At 42.1% G+C, this 19,586-nt stretch overlaps 1 protein-coding gene across 1 annotated transcript in view; it reads left to right on the top strand.

Annotated features, from left to right (window-relative positions):
- Window positions 1-19,338, top strand: part of LYPD1 (LY6/PLAUR domain containing 1) — a 20,888-nt gene extending 1,550 nt beyond the window's left edge. The window contains exons 3-4 of the mRNA XM_026852515.1: window positions 326-463; window positions 19,071-19,338. Coding sequence (XP_026708316.1) covers window positions 326-463; window positions 19,071-19,306 — 374 coding nt within the window. The 3' untranslated portion in view covers window positions 19,307-19,338. The remainder of the gene's footprint in view (window positions 1-325; window positions 464-19,070) is intronic.
- The last annotated feature ends 248 nt before the right edge of the window (window positions 19,339-19,586 follow it).

The following is a 19,586-nucleotide window of genomic DNA, read 5'->3' as shown; positions in this document are numbered from 1 at the left end:
TATCTTTTAGCGTCCCCAGCGCCGCGCCGGGGAGGCGGGCGGGAGCGGTGGTGCCGCCGTCTGCCCGCCGCGGAGTCCCCGCGGAAAGGAGCCCGCGCCCTCAGCAGGGGCTGAGCACCCGAGGCGTCGCTCGGCTGAGTGGGCAACACGGGGTTTTTAACGTTATTTTTGTCAACGACGTACTTTTGCTGAGCTGTCGAGTAGTTGGGAACAGCAGAATGCGAGGAGGGAAGGATGAGGGAGGTTTCTGGCACGTGTTGATTGTTTGGGATTCTTTTTAAATACTATTATTGTTATTATTCTCAGCAAAATTCTGTCTGTTCAGGCTTGGGTTTGCAAATACAGTGCTACCAGTGTGAGGAGTTCCAGCTAAATAACGACTGCTCTGCTCCAGAGTTCATCGTGAATTGTACAGTGAATGTTCAAGATATGTGTCAGAAAGAAGTAATGGAAAAAAGTTTTGGTAAGAATTTAATAATTATTCATCTGTTTATTTGTGTTGGATAGTATTTGTTGCTTTTGGCTCCACCCATTCCCAGTCTCCAGCTACAGATGAATATGGCATTCCAACCAAAAGAGACAAGATTCAGTTTCTTATACTTCTGAGTGACTTTGCAACTCAATAAAGTTAATCATTTCCCTTTAAAACTTGTGAAAACTGGGGGATGTGAGTGAAATGTTGATAAAGCTGTTAATACACAGTCTTATGGGTCTCAGATTTAGTTTCCCAGCACTGGGAAATTAATAACAACAAGTTAGTTTAATCTTATTACAGTTAATTACATGGGCTTTTTTCCCAAGAGATGGAAGAGCATTAAATTAGTAATTCCCTCCTTTCTTTTATTTACTCTAGCAATTCATATACTCTGAAGGTTCATCTTGAGGAAAGTGTATTCATCTTTGCTTTCATCCATAAAAGAAAACGTCAAGCAAAAGGGAGAGGGATAAAAAGAACATTTGTGGGAGCCTGGAGGGGGGAGAGAAGGCCACAAATGGATATATTTGCCATACTCATTTTCTAAGTCTAAAGAGACTTTTCCCTTACTGTAATTAATATTAAGTTAGCATATTTGGAGATAAGCGTGTTGAAGAGGAAACTAGCCGTGATTCTGTGTCTCGCCTCTCTTGTCTTTTGGGCTGTGCTATAAATTGTTGGGTTTTCATTCAGCACTAGTGAGAGCATTTGAGATTTCTTGGTTTTCAGACCACCACATTGCTTGATATCCATGAGTAGAAGACTACAGCTTTGTCAGGGACTTGAGGGCTGGGCGGGGTGGCGAGGCAGCGTGCCTGTGGGAGTTGGAGTCCACGCAGCATCCTGCCCTTGCTGCAGGCTGCTGCGAAGGCACCAGGCTATGACACCAGGCATGGCAAAGGGCCAGCCAGCAGGAGCTCCCCGCTGTGCCTCACCGCAGAGCTGAGCTCTCTATCAAGCCCTAGGCTGAAGGAGCAGAGGGCAGGTTGGGGCTTCAGAACCCTAATTTAAGGGAAAGCTGCTCTTGGGGACTGCCCATCTTGCAACTGAGGGCAGCGCTTCAGAGCGTGGAGTTTACAGGTGTGCAGGACTGTTCTGCTGTTAATACAAACCAAGCTGTAGTCTGTCCTTTCTCGGTGAGTCCTTCAGTAACAGCAGGATCCCTCTACCTAGCAAACCTGAGCAGCCATCTGTCCTGAATAGTAACATTGGTTCTTTGTGTTAGGCAACTACACATTTTTCAAGGTGCTTGTCAACGGGCTAGTTCTGCTTGTGCTGGTAGTTTCAGATCACGACATTAGGAATCGTAGAAAAATACTAAGAATTGCTGTTACCTATCAACAGGAGCTGAACTGCTGGTACTATCTTTCATCCTGGGTACACCATCCACAGTGACTAGATTTCTGTAAAATATTTAGAAGCTCTCCAGCGTAGAGAAAAATCTGTGCTTAAAGATTAGTCTCTTTCAAGCTATATGTTATTGGAGTATTTTATTTCAAGTTTACTTGGAAAGGGTGGTTGGGATGGGAGATAGTTAGAGCTTGCAAGGTACTTCTAAAGTCCAAGTATCCCTAAATGATTATTTGAAGGCTTTGCTATCTGCACACCACCGCTGCTGTAGTACTTTTAATAGATTTGAGTTGATGCTGTGGCAATTTGAAGGGCTGTAAGCATGGTATGTAGACATAGACAAAAAAATCAGTTTTCATTTAATTCTTAACAATTGTTTGGCATTTGTTGTTGTTTTTTTTAAGATATCTTCCCCGGTTCCTTCACTTTTTCATCTCAATATGACCTCAGACTGTACCAGCCTTCCAGAAACATGTCTATAATCTTCCCTTCAGGTGAATGTTAGAAAAGTGTTTGTCAGGTGAACCCCTTGCAGCTTGCAGTGCAGGCCCTCCGGGTCAGTGGGCTCGCACGTGGGCATACACAGCCCCGCGGGTCTGGCGAGAGGCGGCCGCTTGTGTGCTGCCTGTGCAGAGGGGGCGGTCAGTCACACATCTCCTCTCAGACTACCCAGCAAGACCACAGCCACAGGGTAACTGTGGCACACTGAAAATGCAAATTGGAACTGGTAAAAGATTTTAGACATACATTGATGCATAACTTGTCTTTATTTCCATGAAGAAATCAGTTTGTGATATAGTAAATAAGGAGGTCTTAAAAGAAACTTCTGTGTGGTTAATTTTGTGTGTGTGTGTGCGTGTGCAATTTTATATTGTCTCTGAGCAGATCCTTGGATTTTCCCTTTAGGAGGTAACTAGCATGCTGTGCATAGCAGGTACCACTGTTCTGTTTTATTTAATTTACTTCTATAAATGCAGTTCTTACTCATTTTAAGCTTAGAGATTGTAAATTTTAGCTAGTGAATAAATTTAAATTTTTAACCTAACTATTTCAAATTGAGTGAAATTTACATTGCAAGCTTAGTTTCTCTGTTATCCTCAGTCAATTCTAGAGAGGATTGGTTGTAAAACAGAGATGATTCAGTTCATCATCCTTTATTGTTTTTTTTTCCTAATTGATATTTAAATGTGTGCAATATAAATGCCTTATTCTCCCAAGTTTTATTTAATAATTCATTCTACTTCTACCAGTATATTTCATAACTTGATTCTTTTGGTTGTTGCTTATCACTGGAAGCTGAAATGTTTCAAATATTGATTTTAATTTATAATAGACTTGAGCTAGAATTTTTAACCCAGAATATGAAAGATGTGAATTTGCATTTATTTGACAGCACAATCTCATAATTAGAGTTTTTCCTCCTGACTAGATACAGTCAAAGGAGCATAATTTAAATTTTGTAGACTAACCCATTTGTGTCCTTAATAAAATATAACCGTGTCAGTAAGCCAAATGTTACAAGTTCTCCCGAACCATATTTAAAAGTTAAATGCAATATTTTGAGATAAAGTTCGTGGTCTGAATCACTAACCTATTGATGTAGTCACCCTTCCTTTGCAGTATGCATTAATCTGTGTGTTCATTTGGCTATCAAGGGGGTCACTGGCTTACATTCTGTGGTGTGCCTACATTGTAGTCCCCAGCATGTAGCCAGTGAGACTTTTTTCTCTTACATATTTGTTAGTGTGCACTGAGTTGTGGGATGACAGCTCTATGCTTCAGCTTCATTTCTGTATTAAACTTGCTTTCAACAACACAGTGGAGAATGACAACTCTGTGCAGTTTTTTACATTTAGGTTCCTTATGCCTGATTATAGTTGAACAAACCATTCCAGCTGCCATAAAGTTAGGGTTAGGGCTTTAAATATCACTGTGTTCCCTCAGAACATTATGTTAATTTCTGGAGAACCAGTCTCAGGACATACTTTTTGGCTTCAGGTGAGAAATAACAGCAGCATAGGCATGTTCCTAACACACGTCTTAAAAAGTGGCTGTTACTGTGACAGCCTCTGATGTGAGTAGCTAAGAATGCAGGTATTAGTCAGTAATATTTTGAATTAGATCAGCAGGCATGTTATCTCAGCTGTTTGTAGTATCAGGTAGAAATTTGCTCCGTTGCACAACTTTAAATAAATTGAGAATTGAGCAGTATGTAAGCGTATATCTGATTAAGTGATTATAGTATAATTCTGTCTCCCCTGCAAACATGCACTTTGCTATGGCAGTTTGCATTTCAGTTGCACTTTGGGGAGCTGTCAGGACACAGAATTACTGGAGACTCTGTCAAGTAAATGACAAAATATTTTTCTCACTTGTATTTAAAAATTTTGCTAGAAGTTTTATACTGTTATATTAACATTCTGTTCCAGTGGGAGATACAGGACAAGAGAGTATTTTGCCTGTAATGCAAAATCTTGCAAACTACTTCGTTAATTTTATCTTTAAAAAAAAAAAAAAAAAACAGTGCTTTTTTCCTTTAGAGGGAAGAATGGTGAGAATGGGAAGTGGCACTGAAGACTATAGCAAGTAATTTTTGTCCCACATAAATTAATGTAAAGGATACTTTTCTAGTGCATTCTTCAGCTGGATAAGCAGTTATTTGAAAACTGTGTAAATTAAATGTGTCATAAAGGACCAAAGTTCTTGCTTATAATAATTCCATTTGCAGCTACTTTGTGGAAATACTCATGGCAGATTCCCCTCTCCCACTCGTCTCTCTCCTTCCCATCTATGAACTGCTAACTTAGAAACATCAGTGCTCCTTTGGTTTTAGAATATATGTAGGAACAAAGAAATCCCACAGTATATTGGGATCAGATGAAACGTCTTGATGATATGTAGATGAGCATATAATGTGTATATGCTTTTATACATAGATCATAATGAAGTTTACCTTTTACTGAAGGCAAGCGATATCTGAGTGGAAAGGCTGATCTAAAACCTACTTAAATGTGAATAGATCAGAAAGGAATAAAGCATGAAGTCAATCAGCCCAGAAGGGTAGCCAGTCTAAATTTCTCAGAACTTTCTATAAGTGAACAACAATGTATCTTGTGCTCTTACATAGTTGTGAATGTACTTTGACAAACTTTTACTTTTGCAAGGGGGAAAAAAAAAAACAACACAGTAGCAAGACTGATAATTTTAAATGTCTCTCTCTGTAAAACCAAGATTGTTTATGAATTTTCCTTTGCAAGTGAATTGGAAAGCCTCATTTTTTCTATTAATCTACAATAAGAAACTTCTGTTATTTGTTTGGCTTACAATGGTCCCTTTAATGTATTTACATAGTATATAATCCTGCAGTGTAATTAAAGCAATTGCTGTAATTGTGTGCTTAACAGTAGTGCGTGGGAACATCATGAACAAGATCATGACCTCACTGTTGAATTACAATTTTATTTATTTATTTATCTAGCTCTTCTCAGTATTGGTTTCCCAGTCATTTGTTTTATCAGGCAGAGGAAAACAGTGTCTAAGTTGCCCTACAGTAAATTTTTTACCGGTGATTATTACTTTTTTATCTTTCTGTGTTGCTGCCATGATTCGTTGCTTTGTGTATAGCTCTACGGATTACAGAAGCACATACATTCTTTTGTTCTCGTGTATAGCATCCATTAGTACTAATACTAATTGCATACTTGTATCAAGGGGAAATTATACTCTGGTGTACATTTATTGACAAAATGATTAAAACAGCAAACAAAGTTTAACGTCTTCAGAATCACTGTAGGCATTAAAGTTTTATAGGTAATAGCTGCAACCCCACTGTCCATTTAGAAACAGTAAGAAACTTACACTGAGCTGGAAGTGGGTTTTTTTAATCTTTATTTTCTTCTGCACTGTCTTTTTTTTTTTTTTTTTAGTCGAAGCATATCAACATAAAAGAACTTCTGATTTTTTTTAATCAAAGTACAGCCTAATACAATAATTCTTTACTAACAGTTAAAAAAATGAAGAAGAACTTGGCATGTGACAGTTGTTACCTATAACATGGTATCTGCTGCTACCAGATGCCCAATGAAATGAAGAAATAGTAACAAGAAGTGAAAACAAAGTAACAAGGCTGTAACAAACAAGGTCGGGTCACAGCTCTGGTGGATCAGGGAAGAGCAACCAACATCATTTACCTGGACTTGTGCAAAGCATGTGACACAGTTGCACGACACCCTTGTCTCTAAACTGGAGAGACATGGATTTGATGGATGGATCACTCAGGGGATAAGGAACTGGCTGGGGGGGTCACACTCAAGGAGTTGTGGTCAAGACCTCGATGTCCAAGTGGAGAGCAGTGACGAGTGACGTTCCTCAGGGGTCGGTGCTGGGACGGGCGCTGTTTAACATCTTTGTTGGTGACATGGACAGTGGGATCGAGGCGCCCTCACCAAGTTTGCTGATGACACGGAGCTGTGTGGTGCTGTCGACACTCTGGAGGGAAGGGATGTGCCATCCAGAGGGACCTGGACAGGCTGGAGAGGTGGGACCGTGCAAACCTCATGGAGTTCAACAAAGCCAAGGGCAAGGTCCTGCCCATGGGTTGGGGCAATCCCCAGCACAAATCCAGGCTGGGCCAAGAGGGGATTGAGAGCAGCCCTGAGGAGAAGGACTGGGGTTGTTAGTGGATGGAAAACTGACTGTGAGCCAGCAATGTGCACTCACAGCCCAGAAAGCCAACTGTGTCCTGGGCTGTATCCAGAGCAGTGTGGGCAGCAGGGGGAGGGAGGGGATTCTCCTCTACTCTGTTCTTGTGAGACCCCCCTGCAGTGCTGTGTCCAGCTCTGGGGGCACCAACAGAAGAAGGACATGGATCTGCTTGAGGGAGTCCAGAGTTGGCCACAAAGATGCTCAGGGGGCTGGAGCACCCCCCTGTGAGGACAGGCTGAGAGAGTTGGGGGTGTTCAGCCTGGAGAAGTCTCCAGGGAGACCTTTTAGTGGCCTCCCAGTACTTCAAGGGGCTACAGGAAAGCTGGGGAGGGACTCTGCATCAGGGGTGTAGGGATAGGACAAAGAGGTAATGGTTTTAAACTGGCAGAGGGTAAATTTAGATCAGATACAAGGAGGAAATTCTTTACTGTTGTCATGGCTTAAGCCCAGAGGGCAGCTGAGCTCTCTCACTCTTCCCCCTCTCCCCACTCCGTGGGATGGGGAGAAGAAAATAAAACAAAAGGCTTAGGGGTCAAGACAAGGACAGGGAGGGATGAGTCACCAATTATGGTCACAGGCAAAAGACAGACTCAGTTTGGGAAGAAGGAATATCAATTTAATTTGAAGACCACTGCTACCAGTAATGTATCAATCAGATCAGTGGGACGTACAACCACATCATAAAACACCTTGCCCCCACCCTTCCATTCTTCCTGAACTCAGGTTCACTCCCAATTTTTCTCCCTTCTCCCCGCCAACAGCTCAGGGTGGCGGGGAATGGGGGTTGTGGTCAGTTCCTCACCCGTTGTTTCTGCATCTCCTTCCTCCTCAGGGGAGGACTTCTCACACTCTTCCTTTGTTCCAGCATCGGGTCCCTCCCATGGCAGATAGTCCTCCACGCACTTCTTCAGTGTGCGTCCTTCCCATGGGCTGCAGCTCTTCCCAAAGTGCTCCAGCGTGGGTCCCTCCCATGGGGTGCAGCCCTTCCACTGACAAATTGCCCCAGCATGGGTTTCCCATGGAGTCCTGGCCTTCAGGCACATCTCCCTGCTCTGGCGTGTGGTCCCCCACGGGCTGCAGGTTGGCATCTGCTCCTCTGGTGACCCCCATGGGTGCAGGGCGCAGCCTGCCCTCTCACCGCAGGCTGGGGGCTCTGCTCTGGTGCACTTCCCTGCCGCCTCCTTTCTTCTGCTGACCTTGTTGTTTGCATAGGTATTTATTTCCCTTACCACTCCTCCTCTTCTCAGGTTCCCCTTCTTAAATACATTATCACAGAGGCACAGCCACCATTGCTAGTTGGCTTGGCCTTGGCCAGCAGTGGGTTGATTTGGAGCTGGGACAGCTTCGAGCAACTTCTCACAGGAGCTGCCCATGTAGCCCCTCCCCTGCTACCAAAACCCTCCACACACAAACCAACACAGCTGTGAGGGTGGTGAGACACTGGCACAGGTTTCCCAGAGCAGCTGTGGCTGCCCCCTCCCTGGCAGTGTCCAAGGCCAGGTTGGACGGGGCTTTGGGCAACCTGGGCTATTGGAAGGTGGCCCTGCCCATGGCAGGGGGGTGGGACTGGATGGGCTTTAAGTTCCCTTCCAACCCAAACCATTCTATGATTCTATGATAATCAATACTGCAAACATGCTGTTCCTTTCTGATGCTGAATAAAAGCGTTACAATTTATGTTGTTAAGTCCTACTGTATGCTGAAAACTTGGAGCTGTGGGTATATTACTGTTCAGAAATACTTTCTTAGATGCCAAAGCTGTTTTCTTACTAGTAAATTCTTTGCAGTCTTTGGGTTGCTCAGAAAACTTCCAGCCATATATGGGATGAACTGAGCTAAGTGTATCAGTTAAGGAGAAATTACAGACAGTATGTAGTAGGTTGCTGTTCTGGCTGCCTTTAAATATAGAAAAGCAACAGTGGAATGAACAGCTCAAGCAGTTGATGACTTGAAAGTCATATCAAAGATCCAAGTGCAGAAGTGATGACGGGCTGTATTATTTTAAGGAAGTTGTGGTATCTGGTCCAGTGAATTTCATTTTTCACAGGACATGGACAATAGCTTTTTATGTTATTTTATTTCTCAGACTTCTATGAAAGGTATACAAATGAATTTTGTGATGATACAGTGCCCACAGCCTGGTGTCTCTTAGACCTTCTTTAAGAGTTTCCTATTGCATTTCACACACAAATGAATCTGTGTTTCCAAAACCTTCTTGGGGCCTGTCTCTATCACATGTCTTAGCTCCCAGTGACCTTATCAAACCACTGGCAAGCGTGTTCTAATTAATCCAAACTGGTTTCATTCCCATCTGTCCTTCAGATATTTTTTTGAAAGCTTTATATAACCTATTTTGCTATAAAACCGATGAGTCTTTGAACACGGAAAAAGTAATACAAACCCCAGGCAAACTCTACTCTGAACTTGAACGAGCTGTAAAACTGTAAGCATGAAAATAGGTAACGATATAAAAGCTGAATGGATTTCAAAAGTACTTGCATGCAAGTGTAAACATGTGAGCCATTCCACTGAAATTGGTAAGGACATTAATTAGTAGGATGCAACAAGACTATTCACATGTAAAATTATTTATGGGACTTATTACACGGGTTTAACATTTGTAAAGGCAGAAGAACTGTGGCTTCCCAGTTCATTTCAATGGATAAGGATTGTCAAGAAAAATGCTGATACGGGATTCTGAAAATTAAGTCTAAATTCACCTCTCGTGCTGGATCAAGTATATTTAGATCTTGCTATCCAAGGCCATTTAGATCTTGATACCTTTGTATCAGGAAAGCACAGATGATAGAAGGCTGTGAGCCAGCTTTGTTGGAAAGATTGTATGTTTTAGTGCTTGACTGTAAATCCACATTAGTGAGCAGATAAATGAATAAGGACAATAGAAAATTAATAAGGACAGTAGAAACCAAAAGAATTAGCTATGCAGGTGAAAGTTGAGCTTTGACTTCTGGTTTGTTGCCTCCTGTGGGTTTAAAAACTACATTTGATAACACCACATTAGCAGCTGTACTTAACTTTCCCAGCCTATGCCTTTTTAAGAAGTTTAATGCCTTGCTTCTGCTTTGTGATGCTGCAAACAATGACAGATTCCTTTGTGTGGTTATTTATGTTATTAATAATGAAGTTTTGAATCATATTTCCAGTACCAGAATTAGAAGGTGTGATTTAGAGATACCATGCTAATCCAAACCCTTGTCCTCTGTTGGTCTACAATTGTCCGGTTTTCTTCTGAGATGATTTAATTTCTGCAAGATATCATGTCAGTTAGGGTCAGAAGCAGGGTGAGGAGGCCAGTCTTTCATTGTCAAAAGTCTCCCATTAGTTTCTGAAAAAAAAGGGGCAACTTTTGAAAAGTGCCTGATGTATGGAGGAGTTGTGATGATACTGAGTAAGTTTGCATAGAAAATTATAGTGAAAATATGCTAATGCAACCAGGTAGGGTTTGGTAGGGAGGTGTTTTATTTTGGTTGTTTTGGGTTGGTTTTTTTTACAGAATTGTATATGCTATAAGAGCCTAATGGCATGAATATGCTTTTATCTTGTCTACTGAATGCATTAAAGGGAGGGGTGGGGATGAAATACCTGCAGTCCTAAAACATAGGATTAAAAATCAGGAGGTGTATGACTTAGCATTGCAATAGATTTCAAGTCGCTTAATTTCAGTGCCTCAGTTTTTTCATCTGGAAAACACTGATCATGGTTGCTTACAGTGTCTAATTAGCTGTTTATAAGGCAATTAGTACATTTCATGATAAAATTTCTGGCAAGGTGCAAATAATTTAAACCACTCATGAGCTCCAGAGAGAAAGTTGAGAAGGCAAGGATAGGAAGAGTTAGTGTGAAATGAAACAGATAGGACATGGTTGGATATGATTATACTTTACACTGTCTTAAACTGCTTTTTTTAACAGTGCATTTACAATTATAGATGAAAGGATTTGTGTTGAGGAAGCTTAATTCATATTTTAAACAATAAAAAACATGATCTGACTAAAACAACAACTGTTTGGGAAGCACAATGTTGGAAGAATGATTGCTTTTCAACATTCAGTCACCTTCTAAGATATTTAGGACCTTGTTCAATAAAATATTTATAATCACTTTCTCTAGAAAACAGAGCAAATCACCATAGGACCTTTTGCAGTCTGTCACTGTATGAAGTATGTGAACAGGTACTAGCTAAGGAATAGACAATTATAATAGCAAAACCACTGAAGCTACAAAAGATGGGCATAAAACCTAATATGGAAACTAAAAAACATAATTTAGAAACTTGTGTATAGTCTGAACCCCATTTTGAACATTACTGATACAGTCAAATCTAGAAATAGTCACATGTATATTTTATGTTCCTCAGAAAGGGATATTAAATGTTTACGTGTTGTTCTTACACTAGTATAAGTTCTCATTTTAGATTTCAGCAGACATCACAAAAGAGCTTTTATAACTCCTACTGGGTACTGAATTTCACTTAAGTGGAGGGTAAGCAAATGACAGTTTAGGGCAAGAAATAAAGGATGAAATATATAATTGAAATCACAAAGCAAGCATGGATAGGCAGACAATAAGCACAAGAAGGAAAACTTGCAGATTCACCCAGACCAGAAAATTGAAAGTTTTAGTGAAATAAGATAAATGGAACTATTCAGGATATTAAAAGAGGGAATATTAGTTCATAAATATGGTCCTCAGGTTTGTCTTTATGAATAACAACATTAAAAGAACACCCAAAACAAATTGCATACAAATAATGAAAGCATGCTAACACTAGAGCTGGGACACCTTCTGGGGGCTTCTCATGGATTGTCTGTGCCACAGTATGGATTGTCCACTCTTGGCCAGTTTTCTGCCTTCTGCTTGGAGGAGATGGGCAAGATTAAGCACCAAATCTAAAAGAGCTGAGTAGAGAGATTCTGTCAAAGTTATAGAATACCAGGTTGGAGGGGATCTCAAGGATCATCTGGTCCAACCTTCCTTGGCAAAAGCACGGCCTATACAAGGTGGCCCAGCACCCTTCCAGCTGAATCTGAAAAGTGTCCAGTGTTGGGGAATCCACCACTTCCCTGGGGAGATTATCCCAGTGGCTGATCAGTCTCATTGTGGAAAACTTCCCTCTTGTGTCCAGTCAGAATCTCCCCAGGAGTAACCTGTACCCATTACCCCTTGTCTTTTCCATGTGACTCCCTGTACAAAGGGAGTCTCCATCTTCTTTGTATCTGCCCTTTAAATACTGGAACACGGTGATAAGGTCTCCCCAAGCCGTCTCCTCTCAGGCTGAACAAACCCAGTTCTCTCAGCCTTTCCTCCCATGGCTGCCCAGTCCCTTGATCATCTTTGTGGCCCTTCTCTGGGCTCTCTCCAGCCCATCCACATCTTTTTTGTATAGCGGGACCAAAACTGAACACAGGATTCCAGGTGGGGCCTGACAAGGGCTGAGTAGAGCGGGACAATGACATCTTTCTCTCTGCTGGGGATGCCCTTGTTGATGCAGCCCAGCACCCCGTTGGCTTTCTTTGCCACAGCAGCAGCAGCACTGTTCTCATACGGAGCTTATTGTCCACCAGGACCCCCAGGTCCTCTCACAGAGCTGCTCCCCAGCCGGGTAGATCCCAGCCTGTCTGCGTTCCTGGATTATGTTTCCCCAGGTGCAAGACTTTACACTTCTCCTTGTGAACTTCATGAGGTTCTTGTTATCCCCCTCTTCCAGCCTATCCAGGTGTCCCTGCAGGGTGCCTCTCCCTTCCGCAGCGTCCACCTCCCCACTCAGTTTGGTATCATCAGCAAACTTCATCGGGGTACACGTGATGCCATCATCCAGGTCACTTATGAAGAGATTAAACAGCACTGGGCCCAATACCAATCCCTGGGGGACCCCATGTGTGACAGGTTGGAAAAGGAGCTATTTCCCACCACCCTCTGGGTGTGGTCTGTCCACCAGCTCCCCACCCACCGCACAGACCCCTTGTCTAGACCATAACACATCAGCTTCTCTAGGAGGAGCATGTGGGGAACAATATTGAAAGCCTTGGAGAAATTCAGGCAATGTCCAGCACTTGCCCCACATCAACCGAGCAGGTTACTCTCTTGTAGAAGACATCAGGTTTGTCAAGCCCAATTTGCCCTTAGTGAATCCATGCTGGCTTTTCCCAATCACGTGCTTCATTTGACTTGTGTCCCCAAGAGGATTTGTTCCATAACTTTCCCAGGGATTGAAGTAAAACTAATGGTCTATAACTTCCTGGATCCTCCTTTACACCCTTCTTGTAGATGGGGGGTGACATTAGCCTTCTTCCAGTCTTCTGGGATGTCCCCCGATCTCCACAACTTCTCCCAGATTATGGTGTGCGGCCTCTTAACAGCATCAGCCAGCTTCCTTAACACCCTCGGGTGGATAAAGTCAGGGCCCATTGATTTGTAGAGGTCAAGCTCCTGTCATAGTTTGCATACCAACTCTTCCTTCTCTGATGGTGGGTCTGTATTTGCATTGACCTGGATTTTTATTCCCAAGTCCTGGGGTCCAACAGTGCTGATAAAGACAAAGGGGAAAAAAGTGTTGAGAATCTATGCCTTTTCAGCACTGTTGGTTTCGGATTCACCTCCTGTTTAACAGTGGGCTGGTATTTTCCTTGTTTCTGCTTGTTGTTTACGTACCTGAAGAACCCTTTCTTGTAGTTTTTGACATCTCTGGCCAATTTCAATCTGAGCTGAGCTTCTGCTTTTATAACTACGTCTCTGCACACCCTGGCAATGCCCTTGTAGTTCTTGATGGGTACTCTGTTTTTCCAACTCTAGTACGCTTCTCTTTTGGTTTTGAGCAGACTCAGAAGCTCACAGTTAAGCCAGAGTGTCTCTTGCTCGACCTACTTCCCTTACCTTTAAAGGGGATGAACTGGTTTTGTGGTTCCAGGAGAATGTTTTTGAAAAAATCCCAGCACTCACTGGCTCCTTTATCCTCCATGGAAGCTTCCCACAGAATCCCTCCCATCTGAGCTATGAGTGAGCTGAAGTTTGCTCTTCTAAAATCTTTGTACTAACCTTCAGCGTGCTCAGCAGGACCCCAGACTGCACAAGATTGTGATCACTGGAGCCAAGGCTATCCCTGACTGAGATATTACAAAGGTGATTGTAACCACACACCTCAAAGCTTGTCTTGATCTGCCTAATAACTTTCCGAGTTATCTTAAGATACAAAACTTTTCTACATGCCTGAAGCTATGGCTCTGTGTATGTCTCCAACTCCTGGTCAGTCTTGAAAAGGTGGTTTTGTGACTGCTCAAGAATGCCTCCTTCCTGGGCCCTAGTTGGGCATAGACTGTTTTCTGATGCTCTGAAAGATTTGATGCAACAGGTATACTCAGAATACTGTGTAGAAGATTTTGCTAAAGCAGTATTTGTGGAAGACAAATCTGACTTCGTGCATGCTTATGAACCTGGCTATGTATAAAACACTGGAGCAAAAGCTTTCTTTAAAAATGAGGTGTGTCAGTCACAGCCCATGAGATAGAGCATTTGGCTTGGAAAAGCTAGCGTAGGGTAAAATGACATCGTCTACTTGTCTGGAATCAAACTTACAGCTAAGAGTTTTGTGGCCATGAGGCCACCGACTGTTCCAGGGTAAAGCAGAGGGCTGCAACTTCCTGCTGAGGTGTGCCATTGCAGAAAGCAGATCCAGAGCAGTTGGGTCATAGAGTGGGAAGGTGACTGGCTTTTTTAGAAATTAGGTCACTGAACTCAGAGGTGATATCCTAGTTGCCTATTTTGGCTTCAGAGGCTGTGTGTATTTTGCTGAAGGACAGTCTTGAGAGTATAGGTGCAAACTAAAGTTACACACTGCATGGATTATGGTTGCTCTTAAGATGGAGAGTCATGCTTACACTTGCTCTTTTTTGTCTGTACCTGCTATAACAGAAGAATCAGAGGTGCCTAGTAAGATCCTTTTCAAGCAGCAGGAGAAAAAGCTTGGATCTTCTGGTGCCTTCTGCATACACACAGTGTAAGAAGTAGGTGTTATGTCACCTTTTTTTGGTTGTCTTAGTAACAAGTTAAGCTGTTATTCGAGAGAACATGTACTGGGCTCTGCAGACAGGGTAGGTGGAAGAACTCTCACTTTGGGATTTGAATAAATTATAGCATGAATTGTTTGTTGCTCTCAGGACTGAATGCATCTGCATGTGGCCAAAGCATGCCGGGGGGGTGGATGCACAGGACTGGACTGCAGCTGAACAGGGGGATGGGGGGTCAGCCTGAAGTTGTGGGGGGCATGTGTGGGCATGGGATCCAGGTGAGAAAATCAGTGTTTACAAGCAGAAACTATAGAAAAGCCTTGAGATTTACACCATCACTTCACTGCATGGAATAAGGTGGAAATCCTGCAGAAATAGTAGTTTGGGCCTTGACACTGTCTAAAGTATGATCACACATGGGGGGAGAGAGGTGTAATGATGGGCAAATTGCTCAGTTTAGAAGTAAATTTTCAATGACTGATTTAAGCCCAAAGCTTTTTTTTAATTTAAAAAAAAAAAAAAAAAGATAAAAATAAGAAAGTAGTTGTAGGGGGATGTTCAAGGAGAGGGTGTGGAATACTACTGCATTACCACACAGATATTCTAGCCTCTTTCTTCTTAAAAGTACTTGTACTTGAACTACATCCTCACCCAAGCCCACAAACTTTGAAGCCAAACTGAAGGAAAATCAATCGGTCAGTAGTAGGTACTTTGTAGTAAAACATCATTATAGTACCTACACATATGCATAACCCACACTGCTGTTGGGAGGGCTGCTGAATCCCTGAAAAAGGATTAACTATTAGGTACTCATCCATCAAGAGATTGGGCAATAAATATACTAACTGTAGATTAGTAAATAAATTTAACTGTGCACTTGTGCAAACTGTTGAGGGTAGGTAGCTGGGAATGACTCATCCCAGTAAAAGCAGAGTGTAAAATGTGTAGTGTCCTTGCCTAGCCAGCAGCTCAGAATAATCTGAGGTAGAAGAAAAGCTTCCAGAAAGGTTGGCAATTATATTTCTAGGTGACGTGTTAATGAATGTATCGAGCTGATTGCTCAAGCAAGAATAGCCGGTAATTAGCAGTTATGTCTGTGGTATGAGCCTTATGAGGCAGATAACCACTTTGAAGACCTGTCTGCAGTTCAGCCTGCTGGTGGCAAATGATTCAGGAAGATCTCAGAAATAGTTTCAGAACTGGCTCAACAGTACAATAAACCACTGCAAGAGAGGAGTCTGAGGGAGAAATCTCTAGAGATCATCCAGAAGGGATTCTGCTGTCCTGTCAGAACTCTGGGTGAACTGCAGTGCCTGGGGTACATTAACCTGTTTGCTGGAGCAAGGAGAGTAGTGGCCCTGGCATCAAACCATGGACATCAGCTGTACTAATTTATTCCCTTCCACAATTAAACTGGAATCACAGTATGATGGGAAGAAGGTTTAAGAGTATTTCTCCTGCCTTTCTTTAATTCACACTATTTGAAGTGTCATTGCTTTTTCACACTCCTGGTTAAAAAAAAAAAAAATAAATGACTGAAGTGTTTTAAAAATGTCACTCCTGTAGTGCTAACATTCTCTCTTTTTTCCATCAATCTTCTATGCTTGTTTTCATTGTATCTTGCTATAAGGATACGGCAGAATTAGAGAAGCAGCACAGCCTTTCTATGCTGATCAAGTTTAGTTCATACCTGGTGCTTTGTAAGCAGCACAGTTAGTGTATGATAGCAGCTGACTTGTGAGCTCAAAAGAATCTATCAAGAGTTAAAGAAAAAAAAGGTGGATGTGAAGGGGCACATCTTTAGCCAAGTAGCTATTGAAGTATTGAATCAAAGTGCTGACTGATTATGTAAAGAATCTTGTTACAATTCAGATTACTAGAGCTGGGAATGGGAATAAACAATTATTTGGGAGTGGAATTTCCTATTTTAAGACATACTTAGAGAAAAGCCGCAGAAGTGTTACAGTGGGATTTTACTAGTAGTTAGATTATTCTGTTTAGGCATGAACACGGTCCTTTTGTGTGTGAAACTTTTGAGTCGTGAAAATCTGATCTGTGCAGGAATAGTGTGTTTTGACTTCAAAAAGAGCTCAGGATTATTCTGTGGAATTTATCCTGGAGAACAGAGCTGTTGTAAACACAGAGAGTTAAGCTGCAGGACTTTGATTTTTTTGCAGGAGATGGCTCCTAGAGTTGCCTGGTGAAACCCATGCCTCAGAGGGCATTATCTAATTGTTCACAGCACTGAACAATTCTAGTCTCCTAGTCTATGGGAAAAGCACAAAGTATATGATATTTCAGCAACCTAAACTAATAAATCACTAGTTCAAACTGTAAACAGGGCTTTGCAGGAATTCTGTGAAAAGGAAATGGCAGGGAGTGATCTATAAAACAACGGGGATAGGAAATCTGCCAATGTCAAAAGCTTTTTAGTCTTGGTCTTTGAGGGGAAAGGTGAGATTCACTGCTGTTTGTATGGAAGACTGAGGAACAGCTGAGTTTGGTGGGTGGCTGTATCTGCAGGGAAGGAATATGTGATGAGGAGATGCGGGATGAGAGATGGAGAACAATCACTGTGCCTAGTTCCACTCCATAGAGAATTTCTTTCTCAAGAGGGAAGGGGAAGAAAAAAAGTTCATTGTAGCCATGGGAAGGGTCATGTCTGCCTCCGCTCCTGGAGGACTGCAGGAGGAACACAGACAAAGCACCAGGTCTTTGTGGGAAACATCAGCTGAGATTTCAGTATCGTGAGCCAATTGGTGGCAGCACAGTTGAGGCTCCTTGACAGCAGTGGTTTGTCAACAGAGACAGAGCTCCCTTCCTTTTGCAAACTATAGTAATAAAGATTGTTCCTCTTGATCAGTGTGCCTTTGCTGTTACAGCTAGAACAGCCTGTAGCTCCTCTTCTTCTTGAGAAAAGGCTTTACCTGCTGTGTTGATTGATTGAAGCTCACTGGAGACAGGGGAAGATTTAACACTGACTTGAGGGCTTCTCCTCATAAGTTTTAACTAGATAGATAGCCTTAAAACACATTTCAGAGTTTAGATTTGCAGAGGGAGAACACAAAGCAGGGAAACCCCTGCATTGTTGGGGTGGCAGCAATGTTGTGACAGTATAAAAGAATTGCTTTAATTAAAATTCTCTGAAGACAGGAAATCCTTCTTTCTGAGTATAACCCAAACGGTGCTTTGCTGCCATACACAGCACTTAGCAGCGCAGCGGCAGTCGCTGCTGCAGAGGCATCTACTGGACTGCGTAGGTGCTGTGGTGCTTATTTCCCCAAGTCCCTGGGGACTGAACAAGTATCTGCAGGTACCGTAAATTCAGAACCTACAGGTCATATTCCTGCTTCACTCCCTCCAAAAAAAGTCTCGATGACAGTGTATTTAAAAACATGCTGGGACCGTGCTGCAGGATGCAGAGGAACTGTTCTCCAAGGGAACCATGTTCCCATGCCTTTAAGAAGAAAAAAGTCTTTTGAGAATCCCATATTCAAAAGGAATAGCAATTTTATTAGTCTTAGAATACTTACTTTTTTTGATAACCGCAAGGCAAACCTCCATTGCCTATTTATGGGTTATGTGTATGTTTTTCCAACACACAATTTCTACTGTATCATTTGCAGGAAAATTTTAGAGTAATGAGAGGTGGAACTGCCACAACCATTTTCCACTGTGACAGGGGAAAATGCAACTATGTATTTTAAAGCCTTTCTAACCCATTTAACAATAACAGCTATGTGCATCAGAATGTACTTTTTCTCTGGTAAACACAATTTGAGACATAAATTTAATTATATTATTAATTAAAATTACATTAATTTAAATTACATTTTAAAAGGGAAGACTCACAACTTGGAAGAGTCTTTTCTGTACAAATGGAAATTTTTGTTGTTGAGGGTATTAAGCTTCAAAGACAGCAAGAACTGAGATTACCTGGAAAAGTGCTTCTAGTTTTTCTTTAAAAAAATAAAAAGGGGGAGGGGAGGGGCGGGGGAAGGATGAAAGTTTTGCTGATTGTCATTCTCCTTTTACTTTTGGTTACTTGTGTCTTTGTGGCAAAGAAACAAGAAGAGGAGAAAAATGCTCAAAACAAATTAACAGTATAGAAGATTGTAGTTACTTAGACACCTTAAACAGCTCAGACATGTTCAGCAACAGGAACAAAAGTCATTTTCAAACTAACTGCCTTTCAGTTACAGCTATTCAAACAGCTTATTCCAAAATATGAAGAATTCTGGTCATAAAATGCATCATTTGATATACATTATGTAAATCAAGTTTGTAATATTTTTGGTTCCAACCCAAATCAACTAACAGAAAAATCCCAACCAGGGTGACTGTGCTGCTCCTGCAGTGCAGAGCCGTGAGCCCAGTCAGAGCTGAGGGGTCTGCCTTGATCCCCAGCATTGCTTTGGAAACCTAAACTGGTTTTGGAACAGTTTTCAAGCGTGAATCCTGTTGTAAAGCAAAACCATGTTCATAGGAAACTAAGTAACCTTTGCTCTGTGTCACAGGAATCATGTATCGCAAATCCTGCGCCTCCTCGGCAGCGTGTCTGATAGCCTCCGCTGGGTACCAGTCCTTTTGTTCTCCGGGGAAGGTGAACTCTGTTTGTATCAGCTGCTGCAACACTCCGCTCTGCAATGGACCCCGGCCGAAGAAGAGGGGGAATTCTGGCGTGGTGCTGAGGGCACACATGATAACCACTGTCCTGCTCCCTAAATTGGCTCTGTTGTTTTTGTATTGCTAAACTTCAAGCAAGTTTTTTGCCCTGACACAGTTTGTTCTGTCTCCTCCTTCCTTCAAAGACACTGCAATTATTTTCCATTTGTTTCCAAATCCCTGTCAACAGCAAGGGAAGTTCAGTGGTTATGGGGAGAGAGGGGCTGATATTTTTGGCAGCTAATGAATTCAGTGAGCAGTTTGAATTTCCAGTGTGCACTTCAAAATCCCAGCAGCAGGATACAGAACTCCTGCTCTTTTTGCATAACTGGAAACAAAACCATCTGTGTTATTCCTTTTCAGATGTA

This window comes from Athene cunicularia (genome assembly GCF_003259725.1).
Source record: "Athene cunicularia isolate RWA chromosome 7 unlocalized genomic scaffold, athCun1 chr7_part1, whole genome shotgun sequence".
Taxonomy (NCBI): Eukaryota; Metazoa; Chordata; class Aves; order Strigiformes; family Strigidae; genus Athene; species Athene cunicularia.
This window is presented reverse-complemented; position numbering and strand designations above follow the sequence as displayed.